The sequence below is a fragment of the Calidris pugnax genome, unplaced genomic scaffold (assembly GCF_001431845.1).
Source record: "Calidris pugnax isolate Ruff unplaced genomic scaffold, ASM143184v1 scaffold154, whole genome shotgun sequence".
NCBI classification, from domain to species: Eukaryota; Metazoa; Chordata; class Aves; order Charadriiformes; family Scolopacidae; genus Calidris; species Calidris pugnax.
In genome coordinates, this window is record NW_015090890.1 from 907,428 (window position 1) to 926,201 (window position 18,774).

The 18,774-nt window shown below is 45.9% G+C and overlaps 1 protein-coding gene across 1 annotated transcript in view; it reads left to right on the plus strand.

The window, feature by feature from the left end:
• The window catches only part of INTS9 (integrator complex subunit 9), an 85,995-nt gene extending 70,009 nt beyond the window's left edge, over positions 1-15,986 (plus strand). The window contains exons 15-17 of the mRNA XM_014947675.1: positions 1,643-1,741; positions 13,982-14,119; positions 14,694-15,986. Of these exons, the coding sequence (XP_014803161.1) occupies positions 1,643-1,741; positions 13,982-14,119; positions 14,694-14,870 (414 nt within the window). The 3' untranslated portion in view covers positions 14,871-15,986. The remainder of the gene's footprint in view (positions 1-1,642; positions 1,742-13,981; positions 14,120-14,693) is intronic.
• Positions 15,987-18,774: the final 2,788 nt, after the last annotated feature.

An 18,774-nucleotide genomic window follows, 5' to 3' on the forward strand; every position in this document is an offset into this window, starting at 1 on the left:
GCAAAAGGATGAGGCCAGTTAGTGAGTGCTTTTTGAAGTCGAGTTCAGTTGCTTCTGTAGTCACAAGGATTAGAGTTTTGCAGTTACAGAGCAATGACCTACCTAAATGTAATTTAATAAATAAGCCTGAAGTTTCTTGAGAAGTGGCAGGCTTCAGTTTTTCTGTGCTGTCCTTCTCCTGGTTTGAATCCTGTTGAAAATTCACTAGATGGTCTTTGGTAAGGACTTTAATCTGCCTTTGCTTACGGTGAAGGATGTCCAAAATGGGAATATACTGTGTTTTTCTAAAATCCATTCAGTTTCTCTTCCTGCTTTTCATGCGTGGGAGGCCCTGGTGAGCTAAAGTGAGCTGGTGGGGCTATGGTGATGGCTGGTTCTCCGAGGAAGCGGTACAGTAGATGGCTGAAGTTTCAAAAGAACTTACTTACCTGGAGGTGAAGCTCTTCTTAATACATGGCTCCAACTGGAGGTGCCGTGTGTTTGAAGATGAAAGGGAATGGACTTCAGATGAAGCTTATCTTCTAGAGTCTCTTTCTATATGAGGTGGGTTGATGATCTGCATGGGTTGTTGGTTCAACTGTTGAGAAAATTACTTGTCTTCACAGTTGAAAAGTCTTCCCATCCAGCGGTGTAACGCATGGGCAATCTCACCAGCTTTTGTTTTGTGAGGCACCTCTGGTATTTCCCCACAGAGACAGAGCACAGTTCATGCATCCTTGCCTTCAGGTCCACAGCAAACACCAGGATGGTGCTTGGCTGGGAGTGACTCTTGGTAACTGCTTGGGCTGCTGGCCAAGGTGTGTGGGTACCTGTTTATTGAGGACCAGATCCTGGCTGCAGTCCTGGACAGGACTCCAGGGCACCTGCTCTCCAGTGTATCGTCATCTGGGAAAAAGGGAATGATTTTCTGGTTTTGTGAGCGTTGGTTTCTGCAACGTTCCTTTGGAAACGTGGCTGGGAGAGGTGCTTCCCACTTGCCAACTTCCACGTGTCCCTGCAGGAGCAGCGCTGCCCGCTCCATCACTGCCACCACCCTCAGAGCTGAGGGTCCTGGGACATGGCCAATCAGTTCAAAGTTAGAGCCAAGACTAAATTTTACTTCTTTCAGAGAAGAATTATACAAAAGGTGGTGTAGGGGTTTCTGTGCCATTCTGTAAGGAAAAATATCAAACCATTCAACAGATCCAGTGGGTTTTTAAGGACAAACCCTTTTTTTCCAGCTGTTTGCATCCAGAATGGCCCGGCACTAAGGAACAGAAAGGAAACTGGCTTTGATTTAATTGTCCATCAACATCACAAACATAACAATGACAAATTACATTGTGAGTTTTATTAATCAAAGTTATTAATAAAGTTAATGCCCTTTTAAATCAGGTTCCTCTTTAATACATTTTGTGAGCCTTGCCTTGATTGCTGGAAACCTGGGGGTGCTCTGATAATGGTATGAAAGGCAGTAGCTTTAAGAGGCAGAAGGAGAGCCAGGCAGGTGAGGGGAGAGCTCTGTCTTTCTATCAGTGGGTTTGTGTTTACAGTTCATTAGTCCATGTTTAAAAATACCATGCTGCCAATTTAAATCACAGCTGGATTCATACAAATTTTGAGATTATCACTTGCTGAACAAAAAACCCTTCTTTTGCTTTAGCTTGCAGATTCACTCGTGCCCTTGGAGATTAAGCCTGGCATTTCCTTAGCAACAGTTTCTGCCGTGTTGCATACCAAAGACAACAAGCATGTGCTGCAGGTACGGTATAATGGGAAAGGGAGAAAAATATCCTTACACCGGGTTTCGTGCCATCTGGGACCCCAGCTGTTCTCCTGAGGCAACCCCTCCAACAACTCTTTCCCCACCGGAGCGGAGTCCTTGTCAGATGCTTTGTCCTGGCATGTGCGAGTGAGGAATTACACTTAGAGCAAAGAGTAGGATGCAAATAAATCTCTCTCTACCCTCTTTTTGTTGGCCACGTGCCTGGCTAAGATAAAAGGGGAAGGGAGATTATTCCTGAGGAGAGGCTACAAATCACGTTGCTGTCTTCCATAACCCGTGCATCAGGATCAGCATCAGTCAGCCTCTCGTGGGCTGAGAACTGAGGGTCAGAGGAGAGAGATGACCTAAAATATGTGAAGAGACTCTCTTCCTTAAGTTGCCCTGTTCCCCGAAAAAGCAGATTGTGCATCCCTGTACAAACTAAGAATGTACACTCGCTTCCTACCACCTCCTTTAGGCTGACACTGGAATTCCTGGCATTAGAATTCCTGGCTCTGCAGAAGGAGGTGGTGGCTGGTGGACCTGCTCAGCAGCAGATGTCCTGGTCCTCTTTCTCCATAACCCTTCAGAAGAGGGCCCAGTATGGTAATGTCTTTAATGCAGGGACAAAAAGATGGGTTAAAGATTTATATCCACGCACAGCAGACAGGCTGTCCTACTTTTTCCAAGTCAGCTCCCTAGAAACACTAGGCAGCTCTGAAAAAACTAAAGTATCACAATGCAGTTGGTTTGAGGCTGCTTTTTCCTCTGAGTTGTTCATTTACTCTCTTCTCTACTCTGATTCCTGGTGCCAAATAATCTTAGACCTTGGCTTAAAATGCCAGAGCCCTCATAAATGGATGGAGTTAAGCCAGCACAGCGCTATCTGTCAGTACTGGCTGAGCCTGGGACCTCTGGGAGTTCCAGAAACTGTTTGTAAGCCCCAAAAACTCGATCTACGAACACAGAACCATGGGAGTGGAACTGGAGCCTGAGCAGGTGGTGTTTCTCCCCCAAGGATGACAAACACCCTTCCCTGGCTGTTGGAAGAAGCACGGGGACATCACAGCAGCAGGTTCAGACACGATGCTCCGTGATGGGAAAGACACGGGAGCTGAGAGGAGCCCAGTCTGTCACCTGGAAGGTGCTACAAGGCAACTGGGGTTGCTTCAGGCAAATTCCCCGTGTGTTGTGCAGACGCATCCCTGGCAAATGGCCCTGCCAAAAATTTTGGAGAAATTTTCCCCAGCACCTTTTTCCCAGAGACTGAGTTGCAGCTTTGCTGGGAAACACCGGTGCTGACACTTCCCCGACCCAACTTAACTTGGCGCAGGACGATGGAGGTTCATTTGACATGATAATTTCCCCACTCTTCGTTTTTTTTAGAGGAATCTGGTTTTCATCCCCATGAAATGGTCTTTCAGAAGTGCTCAGTTAACCCCTTGCCTTGCCCAGATGCTCACAGAGTGCTGGGTTTGCTGCCCCTGCTCGCCCTGCCTCCCCCTCCCTGCCGACAGAGAAGGCCAAGAGCTCTCTGAAACAGCACCAAATTATACCCACATCACACTCCAGTGATTTTTCAGGCACTGCAGCATCTCTCACTCCTCCTTGGCTGTATTCAAGTTCTTCCTAAAGACTCGCTTTTCTGAGGCCAGTGAGAAAAAAAAAATTACCTATTTTTCTCGTTCCCCGAGTAGTTGCTTGCTCTGAATTTGCCTGTTTCTCAATCTGTTGCGTCTTTTAGAGTGTGATTTTCAAGGCATTGACTTCTAGAAAATATTGCAGGGTACTCGAGTGCTAAAATAGAAAGCTTCAGTCTTGAACTGAGTCAGACGGGCCTTTTAAGATGACAGAAATTTGAACAGAGCTGAATTTGACAGAAATTCTAAGATGATGGAGATTGAAACCAAAACTGCTAATTTATTTGTGTAAGTAAGTGGTGGCCTGTGTGTGCAGAGCTGCAGTGGAGCCTGGGGCTGGGTTTCTCCTCTCCCCTTCAGCACAGAAAGCAACATCAGTATTCCTTTTCTATCTCGTGTACTTGTTATTCTGACTAAATTCTACCAAACTGATGTGATTCACGGCGTTACTGTGCACCTTCTCATCCATTAGCTCCCTCCAAAACCTCCACAACCTCCTGCCAGCAAGAAGAGGAAGAGGGTGAGTGACGACGTGTGCCTCCAGTTTAATTACAGCTGAACAATGGTGCGGATCACTTGATTTCGGCAGCAGGCTGACTTCAGTGAGGGCCCTGTGTTGCTAAAATACTCTATTCACAAGTTCTTCAGGACACAGGCCGGTACAGGAGAGTGTGAATGGGCAATGCACAGCCCGACATGAAGTAAAATTATAAGGAACTATTGCAGAGAAGAATTAGGAAAGCAGCCACTTGGCAGCCCATTAGAATTATGTAGCTTTCACTCCACCCTCCCCTTTTCTTATTTTGACTTCTCTTTCCATGTAGGATCTTGCCAATTCCTTTTTGAGAGAAAGAAAGGCAAAACATGGCTTTCATCTTACCTCTCCAACTTCCTTCCATTTGTCAGGGATTAAAGAGTTTGAGTTCTTGTTTTTCTTCTAACCCTCGGCTTACTTTGCTGACCCCACATTCTGACCCATAAACTTCATATATTTTGAATATCTTTATTGATGGCCTTTTCATGTCTTTCAAATGACTCATCTTTTGCATCTGAAAGATGCTTGCCTTTACTCTGAAGATATTTGATGTCCTTGCTTGCCATGCCTGGCGTTTTTCATTCAAGTTTGAGGCTGATTTCTGCTTCTCCTGCTTCTGGTTTCCAATGTCCTCCCATAAGTTCCTCAAATAGCAGTTTCCTGCCTGCTCCCGGGCTGTGCAGCGTACTGGGGAAGAGCTTCATTAAACACCCATAAATCTACTTCATTACACTCCTTAAATACCTCCTTAAAACTGTCTCTTGGCACAGGATTGGCCACAAGCCAGGGGTTAGCTTTAGTACTGAGACTATTTATAATCCCACCCAGGATTATTTCCCGTTGGTTGGTCAGTACAAGTCTTTCTGGTTTGATTTCCAGGCTTTGGGGGCAATGTTCCTCACGTCGATCTGGAGTGCTGGTCTCTTAGTTGAACATGGAGCAGGTACATGGAAAAGAAGGGGTTTGTTTCATTGCTCAAAACTGCAGAAGTACCCCCGTCACCTTGTTTTATTTCTCCACTGGATGTTGGCTCTATGGAAGAGTAAAACTAAGGTGTTGGCATTTGCAAGCAGTAATATCAAAACCTAGATATTTATGGCATGATTCTTCATCCACCAAAGTTAATGAGACTTTACAATCCACTCCAGAGAGAATTGTAGGAGACCCACAGAGACTGAAAGATCCATTAAGTTAGGGTTAATTTAGCAATTTAATCATCCCATTTAAAACACTTGGATTCTATAAAATCTGAGGCCGAAACCCCAACAAGACATGACTCAGATCACCCACTAATGATTATATGGATGCCCTTAGCTCTAGGATGTTTGTTCTTCTCTGTTGGAGATGCCCTTGTTCCTTTAAGTCTCATTAAAAAGAGTCCCCAATTTCCATTCTGCTGCACAAATGGCCTGCAGCATCCTTGTGCTGTTTAATGTGCTTGCTGGTCATGAACACTTACTCCACAGGCATATTTAAATCTTTAGACCTTTCCCCCTCGGTGTGTGTGTTTGACCAGGTACCTTCTTGCTTCCTCTGCAGGATCTGATAGTTGCAGGCTTCCTGCACTCAGGCTCTGCCCGATTTAGCAGATGGTATAAAGCCAGGGATGAATCTGTTTGAGATTTCTGCCCACACTGTCATCTCTTGTGCAGTTCTGTGTCTGATTTCCAGTGATTGGAGAACAAGAGCTCCTGGTATTTGAATAATGAAGGGATGAGGGGAGGCAGGGAGGTAGGAGGGGACGTAAATTGTCTTCCTTTCCAAAGATTGCCACAGGATGAAGACCATGTTTATATTTCTGTTTCCAAAACTGACTATACGGACCATCCCTGCTTGTGAAAGGGCTATTGCACAGCTTTTAACCATGTGGAATATTTGGTCACTCTTTTCCTATTAAAGGTACATGAGGAAGATGTTTTTCTGGATCCAGATGATGTGTGTGAGTAGTGAGGTGAGCGGAGGGATGGAGGATGAGGCAGCTTGTTCTCAGTTCACATTTTGCCAAGGACTGCTTATTGTAAAAACCTTTGGGATCGGCAGGAGCTGGTAGACTCCCTCTGAAGTCAGGCAGATCTTAAAATCTTTGAGTTTCTCTAAAAATTGGGAGAGGATTATTTTTCTGTCGCATACGAATTGCATCCTCCTTAGGGGCTAGGATCTGGGTGGTAATCTCTTCCTACCTGGCAAGCTCCGAGGCTGTAAGCAATCATTTCCACCTAGAAATGGAAGTGCCCTTGTGGGTTACGTGGCCAGAACCCAGCTGCAGTTAGTAATAGTGTTTATAATGTGACTCATAAAATGTAAGGCACCAGCTTCAAATTGTGAAGACTTTTGCCCCTGCTGTTCCCACTAGAATGCTGTGCAAACCCCCACGGTCTCGGCTACAAACATCCTAATTTCCAGCCTACGCTTATTCTTGGCTGGTCTGCACATCCTTATTCTTAACGTCATGTTTCAGCATAAATAGATTTTCTCTTTTGTTGGTATTTTCCCTGTGGTGTTTATGTAGAATAATCAAATTCTCCTTTCGCCTTTCTTTTTGCCAGGCTAAACAAGCCAAGATATTTAGTTTCCTCTTACAAGACAGCTTCTCCTGCCCTAATCTGCCCTTCAGTATATCTTACTTGAACTTAAATTACCCACAATTTACAAGTAGTTCAGATGAGATTTTGCTGGGCCTGATATAATAGCAAAAGCTCATCTCTTCCAGAATTACCTGATATTTTCTGGAGTCGCATTTAGCTTCTTTGTGGCTGTGTCACATTTATGACTCTTGAGTTCTCATGGGATGGACTAATAAACATGGACCCTTCACCTTTGTCGTTTCCAGCAGCTGCCAGCTCACAGGAAAAATTCTTAGTATTAGCCCAGTCCCTGGCCTTGCATTTCATGCTGTTGAATTTCATCTTGTTTTTCTCACTTCCCTTCTTGAGGTCATCGAGTTCTTTCTCTGCAATCACCTGATTTCTTTCTATTAAGGGTTCCTCTACAAACTTCGGTGGCGACTTCTGAAGTTCTCTTCATTCTGTGCTGAGGTCATTAATAAAAATTGGGTGGGAGTAGGCTCAAGGCTGATCCTTCAGGAATTGCTACAACAGCACGGTAGTTGTTGGAGGATACCTTTGTTTTAACCAACGCTTTCCCCACCTCAGGGCTGTTGTAGAAATGCACAGTTTGTGATTTCCCATGTGGTACTTTCCTAGTGCTTCGTGAAGCACAGACTGTGGCTGCCCCAATTCCCTCAGCAGTTGTCATATCAGAGAAAGCTGTTGTGTTTGTCACATGTGATCCACTTTTGATGATTTTTTAACATTTCCCTTCCATTTAATTATTGCCGTATAGCAGCGTGATTAATAGACCCTTTAGTAGGATTTCTGAGCACTGGGTATTGCAAAGGCACTGAACAAAACTCATCCCTGCCCCAAGGAATATACTGCAGCTTTATTCTTTCTTTATTTTCTCTAAGGACTTGCAATGTGTTGAGTTCATAGTTGGTCTGCCCTGCCCAGTGGTTTCACAGCTCTGTTCCACGTCTTTGATTTCTCTGGTTTGATCCAGAGCTGCAACTCTGGCTCCTACTTCTAATCATACATTTATGCACAATTTGCAAATCTGGAAAATACACATTTGATGTAAAAACCCAGCTGTGTCCCTTTCTAAATACACATGTGATAATCTGGTGTACACACCAGTGAGTTTCAGATCTTAAAAGTGAAGGGGATTTTAATTATTCATAACCTTTGCTGTGCTCCTGTTTGTTCCCCTTTGCTCCATCCAGTCCTGGGGGGTGAAGGTCCAGCTCACCTCACTCCATTCAGGCTTGAGCTCTCCCTGCTGGGTTGATCTTTCTGCACCTTCTCTAGTCTAAGCCAAGAACTGATTCACTTATAAAAATTTGGAGGGGAAGAGGAAAAAGGGAGAAGTTTGGGCCAGTCTTTTTTCAGTGGTGCCCAGGGACAGGACAAGAGGTAAAAGGCACAAACTTGAACTTAAAAAGTTCCATCTCAACATGAGGAGGAACTTCTTTCCTTTGAGGGTAGCAGAGTCCTGGCAGAGGCTGCCCAGAGAGGTGTTGGAGTCTCCTTCTCTGGAGACATTCCAACCCCACATGGATGGGTTCCTGTCCAACTTGCTCTGGGTGGACCTGCTTTGGCAGGGGGTTGGACTGGATGATCTCCAGAGGTCCCTTCCAACCCCATAGCATTCTGTGATTCTGTGATTCTGTGTCCCAAAAACCTAAGAGGAAATCACTGGTCATCACCACGGCCAGTATAGCTCCAACTGGGATGTTAAAATACTGGCTGGTGCATATCTGTGTGTGTCTGTGCCTGGGAAAATCCTCCTCAGGACCAAGACCATGTGTGCTAAAATCCTGCTCCTTTCCTGATTTTATTCACTGATCATTCAGCCTCATTTTTTTTTTAACAGTAGGAGTTTTAGATCCCATCCTCAGGCGTTGTTCAGCTCTTTATTGCCCACGAGAGGATTTTGGGCTGGTCACTGAAGACAGTGTGTGACCTAAAGCCTAGGGAGAGTTGTCCCCAGTGAAGACCTCAAGAGAGACTTCAGAGTAACCTGACCTGTGTGCATTCTTCTTCTTTAGAAACAGCCGTAGTTTGGCCAACAACAGTGGTCGGGCTCACATAGTATGTGTCGGGTCTCATTTTGTTGTGGAAAATACAATCCTACATGGAAGATTCAACCACAGTTTATGGTAAAAAAGTCTTTTCTCTGTAGGAGCACAGGTGGACGGATGGGAGCAGAACTTCCCAGGCTGACTCTTCTCTCCCTCAACTCATACCAGGTTCACGTCAACACTCGTGGTTTCAGACTACTGAGAGTTTGTTTTTTTGGTTGGTCTCCGTTTTAAACTTTCCTTAGCAGGAGGGGGTTTCAAAAAAAATGAACTACCCAGTGCACGTACCCACAGGAGTTTGTCTTGAAGCAGCCCAAGTGCTCAGCCATAGGCAGGGGACTGATTAATGCCATGTTCATGCTCAGCGCCGTGCGTCTCTGCTTTCGTGACTTCTCCGGTGCCAGCATGTGGCATCAGGCTCCTGATAATGACTGGAAGGAAGAAGCATTTATTCTTGCGTAGTGGGGGGCTTTTCAATCTTGCAGACAAAAGGCATAACAAGATGCAGGGACTGAAAGCTGGGCAAATTCAACCTTGAAATAAGACACGGCTTTCTGGCCGCAAGGAAAATTAAAGTTTGGAAGAGCTTGCGAGGGGGAAGCGGTGGAGTTGGCATTGCTTGGAGTAGAGACAAGATTTGCTATCTCTCTGCAAAGGGTTTCTTTAATCCAGCATTTTGGGAGAGTTGTGTGATTTGTGTGTGCGGGAGGTCAGTTGAAAGGAGTGTAGCAGCACAGGCTGGTCTTGGTGGGTGAATTGCTGGATGTGATTAAATGACCTTTTGGGTTTGGGTCAGTGAACTTCTATAATAGAAGGATTGGCTGCAATATGGAGAGGGCTGTGAGATGAAGCAATATCTTAGAGAAAATAAAAACAAATGGCTGTCTTACTGTCTTTTTGACTGTTAACAATTAAAATTGCTGTTTACCAACCGTGTGGTTAAAACCTGCATAAATGTTAATATCCAAGTATCTCAGTGGCAAAAGAAGGCTCAGATTCTAAGCAGCTTTCTGTTTTCTGAGGATCTGGCTCATTACAGTGTTTGTCCTCTTGCCATGTATTCTTCATTAGAGCCTGTTTTGTATTGATCTTCCTCTGGCAGGTGGTGGGAATGGAAAGTGCCTTTGACCACTGCAAAGTGCATCATAACATACTGCTGAAAGTATTACTATTTTTAGGTCCATGGGGAAATCTGAAGCAATAATTATCATTATATTTTCATTCTCTTAGCCTTCAACAACAAACTCGAAAGGCTGTATTCAAATTGCCTGTTTTAAAGATCTTGAACAGAGTCCCAGAGAGAGAGCAATCTGAATTGCTCCATGAAATTTTGATTTCTAAAATCCACCAACTCTGAATACGTGCAAAATTTAGGGGATTTGAATGCAGCCTTAAAAATGTCATGTGTTTTTCCCACACAAACTTCTATCCAGGTGTTTTATTTCAAGGAGGCGCTCTCAAAATGTTCCTGCAACTTTGATGGTGGTCGGTGAGATTGTCAGAAGTTATTAGAAGTAGGTGAACTCTGCTGCCATTGAAGCCAACAGAAACACCTTCTCAGTGCTTTGATGGCAAAAGGATGAGGCCAGTAGTGAGTGCTTTTTGAAGTCGAGTTCAGTGGCTTCTGTAGTCACAAGGATTAGAGTTTTGCAGTTACAGAGCAATGACCTACCTAAATGTAATTTAATAAATAAACTTAAAGTTTCTTGAGAAGTGGCAAGCTTCAGTTTTTCTGTGCTGTCCTTCTCCTGGTTTGAATCCTGTTGAAAATTCACTAGATGGTCTTTGGTAAGGACTTTAATCTGCCTTTGCTTACGGTGAAGGATGTCCAAAATGGGAATATACTGTGTTTTTCTAAAATCCATTCAGTTTCTCTTCCTGCCTTTCATGCGTGGGAGGCCCTGGTGACCTAAAGTGAGCTGGTGGGGCTATGGTGATGGCTGGTTCTCCGAGGAAGCGGTACAGTAGATGGCTGAAGTTTCAAAAGAACTTACTTACCTGGAGGTGAAGCTCTTCTTAATACATGGCTCCAACTGGAGGTGCCGTGTGTTTGAAGATGAAAGGGAATGGACTTCAGATGAAGCTTATCTTCTAGAGTCTCTTTCTATATGAGGTGGGTTGATGATCTGCATGGGTTGTTGGTTCAACTGTTGAGAAAATTACTTGTCTTCACAGTTGAGAAGTCCTCCCATCCAGCGGTGTAACGCATGAGCCATCTCACCAGCTTTTGTTTTGTGAGGCACCTCTGGTATTTCCCCACAGAGACAGAGCACAGTTCATGCATCCTTGCCTTCAGGTCCACAGCAAACACCAGGATGGTGCTTGGCTGGGAGTGACTCTTGGTAACTGCTTGGGCTGCTGGCCAAGGTGTGCAGGTACCTGTTTATTGAGGACCAGATCCTGGCTGCAGTCCTGGACAGGACTCCAGGGCACCTGCTCTCCAGTGTATCGTCATCTGGGAAAAAGGGAATGATTTTCTGGTTTTGTGAGCGTTGGTTTCTGCAACGTTCCTTTGGAAACGTGGCTGGGAGAGGTGCTTCCCACTTGCCAACTTCCACGTGTCCCTGCAGGAGCAGCGCTGCCCGCTCCATCACTGCCACCACCCTCAGAGCTGAGGGTCCTGGGACATGGCCAATCAGTTCAAAGTTAGAGCCAAGACTAAATTTTACTTCTTTCAGAGAAGAATTATACAAAAGGTGGTGTAGGGGTTTCTGTGCCATTCTGTAAGGAAAAATATCAAACCATTCAACAGATCCAGTGGGTTTTTAAGGACAAACCCTTTTTTTCCAGCTGTTTGCATCCAGAATGGCCCGGCACTAAGGAACAGAAAGGAAACTGGCTTTGATTTAATTGTCCATCAACATCACAAACATAACAATGACAAATTACATTGTGAGTTTTATTAATCAAAGTTATTAATAAAGTTAATGCCCTTTTAAATCAGGTTCCTCTTTAATACATTTTGTGAGCCTTGCCTTGATTGCTGGAAACCTGGGGGTGCTCTGATAATGGTATGAAAGGCAGTAGCTTTAAGAGGCAGAAGGAGAGCCAGGCAGGTAAGGGGAGAGCTCTGTCTTTCTATCAGTGGGTTTGTGTTTACAGTTCATTAGTCCATGTTTAAAAATACCACGCTGCCAATTTAAATCACAGCTGGATTCATACAAATTTTGAGATTATCACTTGCTGAACAAAAACCCCTTCTTTTGCTTTAGCTTGCAGATTCACTCGTGCCCTTGGAGATTAAGCCTGGCATTTCCTTAGCAACAGTTTCTGCCGTGTTGCATACCAAAGACAACAAGCATGTGCTGCAGGTACGGTATAATGGGAAAGGGAGAAAAATATCCTTACACCGGGTTTCGTGCCATCTGGGACCCCAGCTGTTCTCCTGAGGCAACCCCTCCAACAACTCTTTCCCCACCGGAGCGGAGTCCTTGTCAGATGCTTTGTCCTGGCATGTGCGAGTGAGGAATTACACTTAGAGCAAAGAGTAGGATGCAAATAAATCTCTCTCTACCCTCTTTTTGTTGGCCACGTGCCTGGCTAAGATAAAAGGGGAAGGGAGATTATTCCTGAGGAGAGGCTACAAATCACGTTGCTGTCTTCCATAACCCGTGCATCAGGATCAGCATCAGTCAGCCTCTCGTGGGCTGAGAGCTGAGGGTCAGAGGAGAGAGATGACCTAAAATATGTGAAGAGACTCTCTTCCTTAAGTTGCCCTGTTCCCCGAAAAAGCAGATTGTGCATCCCTGTACAAACTAAGAATGTACACTCGCTTCCTACCACCTCCTTTAGGCTGACACTGGAATTCCTGGCATTAGAATTCCTGGCTCTGCAGAAGGAGGTGGTGGCTGGTGGACCTGCTCAGCAGCAGATGTCCTGGTCCTCTTTCTCCATAACCCTTCAGAAGAGGGCCCAGTATGGTAATGTCTTTAATGCAGGGACAAAAAGATGGGTTAAGGATTTATATCCACGCACAGCAGACAGGCTGTCCTACTTTTTCCAAGTCAGCTCCCTAGAAACACTAGGCAGCTCTGAAAAAACTAAAGTATCACAATGCAGTTGGTTTGAGGCTGCTTTTTCCTCTGAGTTGTTCATTTACTCTCTTCTCTACTCTGATTCCTGGTGCCAAATAATCTTAGACCTTGGCTTAAAATGCCAGAGCCCTCATAAATGGATGGAGTTAAGCCAGCACAGCGCTATCTGTCAGTACTGGCTGAGCCTGGGACCTCTGGGAGTTCCAGAAACTGTTTGTAAGCCCCAAAAACTCGATCTACGAACACAGAACCATGGGAGTGGAACTGGAGCCTGAGCAGGTGGTGTTTCTCCCCCAAGGATGACAAACACCCTTCCCTGGCTGTTGGAAGAAGCACGGGGACATCACAGCAGCAGGTTCAGACACGATGCTCCGTGATGGGAAAGACACGGGAGCTGAGAGGAGCCCAGTCTGTCACCTGGAAGGTGCTACAAGGCAACTGGGGTTGCTTCAGGCAAATTCCCCGTGTGTTGTGCAGACGCATCCCTGGCAAATGGCCCTGCCAAAAATTTTGGAGAAATTTTCCCCAGCACCTTTTTCCCAGAGACTGAGTTGCAGCTTTGCTGGGAAACACCGGTGCTGACACTTCCCCGACCCAACTTAACTTGGCGCAGGACGATGGAGGTTCATTTGACATGATAATTTCCCCACTCTTCGTTTTTTTTAGAGGAATCTGGTTTTCATCCCCATGAAATGGTCTTTCAGAAGTGCTCAGTTAACCCCTTGCCTTGCCCAGATGCTCACAGAGTGCTGGGTTTGCTGCCCCTGCTCGCCCTGCCTCCCCCTCCCTGCCGACAGAGAAGGCCAAGAGCTCTCTGAAACAGCACCAAATTATACCCACATCACACTCCAGTGATTTTTCAGGCACTGCAGCATCTCTCACTCCTCCTTGGCTGTATTCAAGTTCTTCCTAAAGACTCGCTTTTCTGAGGCCAGTGAGAAAAAAAAAATTACCTATTTTTCTCGTTCCCCGAGTAGTTGCTTGCTCTGAATTTGCCTGTTTCTCAATCTGTTGCGTCTTTTAGAGTGTGATTTTCAAGGCATTGACTTCTAGAAAATATTGCAGGGTACTCGAGTGCTAAAATAGAAAGCTTCAGTCTTGAACTGAGTCAGACGGGCCTTTTAAGATGACAGAAATTTGAACAGAGCTGAATTTGACAGAAATTCTAAGATGATGGAGATTGAAACCAAAACTGCTAATTTATTTGTGTAAGTAAGTGGTGGCCTGTGTGTGCAGAGCTGCAGTGGAGCCTGGGGCTGGGTTTCTCCTCTCCCCTTCAGCACAGAAAGCAACATCAGTATTCCTTTTCTATCTCGTGTACTTGTTATTCTGACTAAATTCTACCAAACTGATGTGATTCACGGCGTTACTGTGCACCTTCTCATCCATTAGCTCCCTCCAAAACCTCCACAACCTCCTGCCAGCAAGAAGAGGAAGAGGGTGAGTGACGACGTGCCAGAGTGTAAATCTTTGAAGCCACTGCTGAGCGGCTCCATTCCTGTGGACCAGTTTGTGCAGACCCTTGAGAAGGTAATAAGCCTTTTGGTGGCAAGCGAGGTCCATCTCAGAAATGTGCTGGTTTGCTGGAAGGGAGGGGGAGAATAATGTTGGTGTGGCTTGAGATGGAGAGGGGATAAGGAGCTGGGAATGTACTTGTGGGGATGTGTGTCCCTGCAATGAGTATGGAAGGAATTCCCTGTGGAGGCACCTCCTGATACAGAGAATCACAGTGTGGTTTGGGTTGGAAGGGACCTTAAAGATCATCCAGTGCCAGTCCCCTGCCCTGGACAGGGACACCTCCCACCAGAGCAGGTGGAAAACACTGACTTTAGCCTCTCTGCTCTGTAGTTTGTCCATCTGTAAAGCACTGACTTCAGCCTCTCTGCTCTGTAGTTTGTCCATCTGTGTAAGGAGGACCATATTTAGCTTATCCTGTGGGTGTTCCCTCTGCAAATCCCAGAGATCTAGGAATATCCACAATGGCACTCAGTACTTTGTAACCATTCTCCCCTCTCCTCCCTGCTGTTCCCTGGGCTTTCATCTCTCTTTTCCTGAGCTGTAGTAACATCTCTCTCTTGTACTCCCTCCCCATGGCTGCATCCAGCACGGTTTCAGTGACGTGAAGGTGGAGGACACAGCCAAGGGCCACATCGTGCTCCTCCAGGAGGCAGAAACCCTCATTCAGATCGAGGAGGACTCCACACACATCATCTGTGACAACGATGAACCTCTGAGGGTGAAGCTGAGGGACCTGGTCCTCAAATTCCTGCAGAAGTTTTAGCTCATGGACAACACGGTCCCTCTGCAAAGAGACACCCCAGAGCTAAGAGCTTTCCAGAGGAGAGAGAATTTCCTGAGTCAAAGAGACCAGAAACCACCTTTCCTTTCATTGAGAAGCAAGGAAGTATTTTTTAATATCTATATATTTTTTAAGTTTTATTTTTAACCGGTTTTGGAATATTTGGGATGGGATTCCCGTGCTGTAAACTTGGGAGTTGGAATCTTAACAGGAGATATGAACTGCAGAGTAAATAAATAGAGTGTATATTTTCCAGGTCAGGGTGAGACTGTGTGCAGACACAGACACTGCTCTGTGTGACCCTCTCAGCAACCAATGCCCCAGTCCTTTACCAGAGAAAACTCAGCAAGAATATTGAAACAATGGCCTCAGATATTAAGATATTTTTTTTTTCCCCACTGCTTCTTCCTGGTCACCAGATCCAAATTCCTGTCTGTCCTCCATTTACATTGGGCACATGCGTTTCACTGGCATGAAGAGGAATGAGAAAGCCGCTAAGGCAAAGATTATAAAAATAAAAATGGAAAAAAAGAGGGGTTACTGGGCATCTAGAATAGCTTCGAGGTGGTGAGAGCCTGGCTGGTCCCTGTGAAAGCAGAGGAATTTTGGAAAAGCCGTGTGTTTTAGTGATGCCAAGGGGTTTTTGACACTGTTGTGACCAGATTCATCCATCTCACTCTTTGCTGAGACACACAAAAGACCGGTTTCTCCTGAGTCCCTCCACCATCAGTGGAGGAGGTATCTCAGGAAGATACTTTCAAAAGTACATAAAGTAGTTAAACCCCTAGTGCTCATCAAAAAACCTTTGAGATTTAAGTGCCTCTTGTTTGTACCTTCTAAAAACCTGTCCTTTCAGCCTCCGCTGTCCAAAATCCTGGTTGAAATAGGGAGTCCTTTATGCAAAGCCATCTGTACTGCAGTCCTGGGGAGGGGTTGGTTTTCTTTCTCTCCCAAAATCATATATTTGGGGCCTACCCTTAGTTAATAGTATTGCTTTTAAAAGCGACCGACTTCTCAGATTTACTGCTGTTTGGTTTTTTTTATTGGATTGTTTTGTATTTATTTGGTGTTAAAAATAAAAAGCACAGTCAATGCCAAGGAGGAAGCACATTCTGTGGTTTATAAAAGCATCTCCCTCCCCTACCCCCCCTCCGCCCGCGCCTGGGAGAAGGCCTGGGTGAAATACAACTGCTCCTGCAGCTTGTAGCTTTTGGGGAGACACAGGCAGTGGAAGAACAGCTCTGCAATAAAAACTATTTACTATTGCAGTTTCCACATCACATTTGGTAGACGTTAAGGATTTCCCTTCGCCAGGATGTAGCGACTCCAGCCTTTGCTGGGGGTCTGAGGGGAAGAGCAGCCTTAAGGTGATAAAAAAACTTGTGGTGGTAGCGTTAATCCTCATAAGAGTTTTACATTTGCAGTAGCTTGGCTTCTTTGTGATCCCTGGAAAACAGAATAACAGAATCGGACATATTTCACCTTGTAATTAAATCTCAAAAAAGAGGATTCTTGCCGTGATAAACGGCGCTGAGTGGTAATGGGTGAGTCCTTCCTCCTTCTTACCCAGACCAGCTCCAGCACTGGTCCCAGTGCTCCAGAGCCCTCATTTTCTGAATAGACTCATTTGCATTTGTAATTATAGTGGGATTTACTTGTGGCTTTAAGCCCGTTGCTGGTGGGCAGAGCAGGAACATCCAACGGTTTGGGTTGGAAGGGACCTTAAAGATCATCCAGTGCCACCCCCTGCCCTGGGCAGGGACACCTCCCACCACACCAGGTTGCTCCAAGCCCCCTCCAGCCTGGCCTTGAACCCCTCCAGGGATGGGGCAATTGAAAAGTTTTCACATTTTTCCTCTTGTCATTATGGGCAGGAAAGCTTCTTCCTGCTCCAGTCCAGCATCTTGCAAACTGGTTCATTTCTTATAAAGGGAGAGGTTGTGCCTGCTGGAAAAATAAACATACTGGGGGGGGTGGAGACTCTTTAATGAAAAAAAAAGATCGTAATTGAACTAGGAAAAATAAGTGTTTGTTCATTCTGCAGAGAGGAAGAAAACTAAATAGCCTTTCTTGGGGCTGGGTCAGTCCTGCAGAGGTAACCATGGCAGCCTGGGAGAGCTGGGAGAGAGGGGGTGGAACACGATGGATGGCAAAGGCCTTTTCACCAGAGCTGCACAGTTTGATGGACAAACAACATAAAGGGTCCAGAAAATAAATAAAAAAAATAATAAAAAAATTCCCTTGGCCACCATGTGACTCTCCTTGAGCCATGGCCATCCCTGTCACCACGTGTGACATGGGAGCCCCACATCCCTTCCTGTGCTTCCCCAGCCTCTCCCTGCAGCCCCCCCTAATTAAACACCAATAACGATGTTTGCAGATGGGCTGTGTCTTGAGCAGCTCCTCTGGGGGGGCTGTGCCTTGGCCCCCAGCAAGTGCTGAGTTCTCAGGGCACTTCCCAGCCTGGGCCACGGGAGAATGGGGAGAAAAGGTTAAAAATCAGCTTTCTGCACTTGGCTGGCTTTTATGGAACAGGTAGTCCTGTGGGGAGAGAAATAGATTGTGTTTTCTTCCCGTTAATGTCAGCCTTAATAAAAACAGCTGGACCAAGTCATTTAATCCCAGGCTGATGCCACCCCCCCCACTGTCACTGTCCCTGGGGATGTCACCTGAGGGCTGTCCTGAGCCACACCAGGGCCACCTCCCCGGGGACCTGGACGTAGGATTGTCTGGGTTGGAAGGGAAAGGCTCTAAATGGAATGGAAAGGCTCTAAAACCAGGGTGGCAGGAATTCATGGGACACCTCACTTGGTTTTTTTACTCTTGAAAGGAATGGGATAAAAAAAAACCCACCCCAAACCTGTTGGGTTCCTGTCGTGGTGTCCCTCCAGGACTCACTGCGTCCCCAGGGCAGAGTCAGGCATTCACAAGGAAGGTGGCGTTTGATCAAGGGTTGGTTTTGTGGGTTGGTATTTTTTTAAACTCCATTAAATTATTTAGTGGGTTAAAACAAACGGTGACAATTATCCTTCCCTTGCAGGCACAACACTGAGCACAGCACAGGCCTTTAATTAATTGCCTGGCTAATAACTGCTCATTTCCCTCTGACTGCTCTTAATATTTACTATTTTGAGCCCTGGGTGACAGCCGCTGCCCTGGCGGGGTGGCTGCAGGTGTTCCCCAGCCACGGGTCCTTTCCAACTTAAATCTCCTCTCTTCTTCTCTTCTCTTCTCTTCTCTTCTCTTCTCTTCTCTTCTCTTCTCTTCTCTTCTCTTCTCTTCTCTTCTCTTCTCTTCTCTTCTCTTCTCTTCTCTTCTCTTCTCTTCTCTTCTCTTCTCTTCTCTTCTCTTCTCTTCTCTTCTCTTCTCTTCTCTTCTCTTCTCTTCTCTTCTCTTCTCTTCTCTTCTCTTCTCTTCTCTTCTCTTCTCTTCTCTTCTCTTCTCTTCTCTTCTCTTCCCCTTCCCTTCCCTTCCCTTCCCTTCCCTTCCCTTTTCCATTTTCATTTTTCCTTTTCCTTTTCCTTTTTCCTTTTTTTTTCCCCTTTTCTATTCTTTTTCTCTTGTTGGTCTCCTCTGGTCCAGTCTATCCTGTTCTGGTCCAGCTCCCCACTTCCAGCGCACCGCGTGCAGGAGGGGTGGCAGGGCACTGAGCAGGAGGAGGGGGACGGTGATCAAGCTCCACAAGGGACACAAGGGGCTTTAGCACCAGATGCTGCTGTCCCTGGGGGGGTTTCCACCATTCTGAACCAGTCACCTGCCCCTTCCTTGAAGGGAAAACACAAACCTGGGGAGACACCTGTTTTTGGGGTGTCCCCTGGGCCACGGAGCTGCAGCCACGAGCCCCGTCCCCGTCCCAGCCCCCGGGGAAGCAGGCACGGAGACGCTC